At 40.5% G+C, this 1,477-nt stretch overlaps 1 protein-coding gene across 1 annotated transcript in view; it reads right to left on the bottom strand.

Annotated features, from left to right (window-relative positions):
- LOC101849936 (3-mercaptopyruvate sulfurtransferase) overlaps nt 1-1,471 on the bottom strand; it is a 13,871-nt gene extending 12,400 nt beyond the window's left edge. The window contains exon 1 of the mRNA XM_005101285.2: nt 542-1,471. Within this exon, the coding sequence (XP_005101342.1) occupies nt 542-1,133 (592 nt within the window). The 5' untranslated portion in view covers nt 1,134-1,471. The remainder of the gene's footprint in view (nt 1-541) is intronic.
- Between the last annotated feature and the right edge of the window lie 6 nt (nt 1,472-1,477).

The following is a 1,477-nucleotide window of genomic DNA, read 5'->3' as shown; positions in this document are numbered from 1 at the left end:
GGGGGGGGGGCACTAGCAAAACGGGCGTTGAACATTCTTTTTCTTTATTACACAATGATAAGCTAGTCTTGACATAGATCTACGTAATGAATTGTGTGCTGGTCTATGGAATCAAAAGTTGCCGTACATGCTAGGCTCTACAGCAACACAACTTTTTGGTGAACAGTCGAGATGACACAGGCGTGTGCATTTGAACGAATCGATCTTTTTTTTTTACACTGCTCATATATAGGCATTTCAGGCACTGCTTATGACTTCTCTTTACATTATACACTTGCTCAGTGCCTGTGAGCTACACAAAACCTCGTGTTTGCTATATTATAACGAACACTCGGATTCAACGAGATTTTAGGTCAGGCCCGGCGACCTCATTGAATCCGAGTTCCACTGTATTATACTGGACATTATATAAATTTGTTAATTCAAAGGAATCATCTTTCTTCCTCCTGGTCTATCTAACTGATTTTTGTAACAATTGTCTAGATACGTTTTAGTATTATAATGACAAGATGAATTTGCTGAATTAGTGAACAAGGCCTACCTTCCCTAGGTTCTGGAGCAATGCCTTTAAATCTTCCATCTGGCCTCGCATCTACCAACTGGAACTCTCCACTGTCAATGTTTTTCTCAATGTTTTCATAGAACTTGACAAGCTTTTCATCAAATTGGGCGCTGAAAACTTCCTTTTGAACATCAGGCACATCAGCTGTGACAGCTCCCCCTTCTGACAGCCACTTCGGAAGCCCACCTTCTAAAATTGAAACATTCTGATGACCAAAAAGTCTAAACATCCACCAGACTCGTTGAGCAATAAACAGACCAAACTGCGGGTGGTTATCATAAACAATAACTTGTGTGTTATTGTTGATCCCGAGAGCGCCAACATATTGTTCAAAGCCTTTGGCATTTGGGATCATGTGAGGAAGGCTTGTGGTTTTATCTGCACAGTCATCAATGTCGAAAAATAAGGCCCCTGGAATATGCTTTTCTAAATACTCAGCTTTGGCGACTTTTCCTGTGTTCGGCAGATGCCATGATGCATCAAGGACTCGGTGGTTAGAACTTGTTGAATCAACCAAATCTTTCAGCTGCTTCACTGAGACTAAAATATTCGATCTGGGGATTCTCTGCATTTTGGCCCTGTCCTGTACTGCCAAAGTGTAGATCTAGTATTAAAATCTAGATCTAGATCTAGATTCTAGTTGACGTGTGAGACTGGAACCAACTTTGACTTTGACTTTCGGCTTCGGGTGTAAACAAAGATCGATGGATTCTGCACCTTTAAAGCCAGAGTCTATTATGTATTAACGTTGGAAGAATTGCATAAAACTCAAGGAGGTTATAAATAAAGAAGGTTCTAAGGTCCTTCATAAAATTACAGCAGACTACAGCCCAGATTAAGTCAATTATGTCGTCATGCGACTTTTTACTTTCGCACTAGGCTAAAGTTTTAGGCTCAAGTTGGCTAGTCTATGTT

This window comes from Aplysia californica, unplaced genomic scaffold (genome assembly GCF_000002075.1).
Source record: "Aplysia californica isolate F4 #8 unplaced genomic scaffold, AplCal3.0 scaffold00277, whole genome shotgun sequence".
Taxonomy (NCBI): domain Eukaryota; kingdom Metazoa; phylum Mollusca; class Gastropoda; order Aplysiida; family Aplysiidae; genus Aplysia; species Aplysia californica.
The sequence above is the reverse complement of the archived record's forward strand: the minus strand, read 5'-3'. Positions and strand labels throughout refer to the sequence as shown.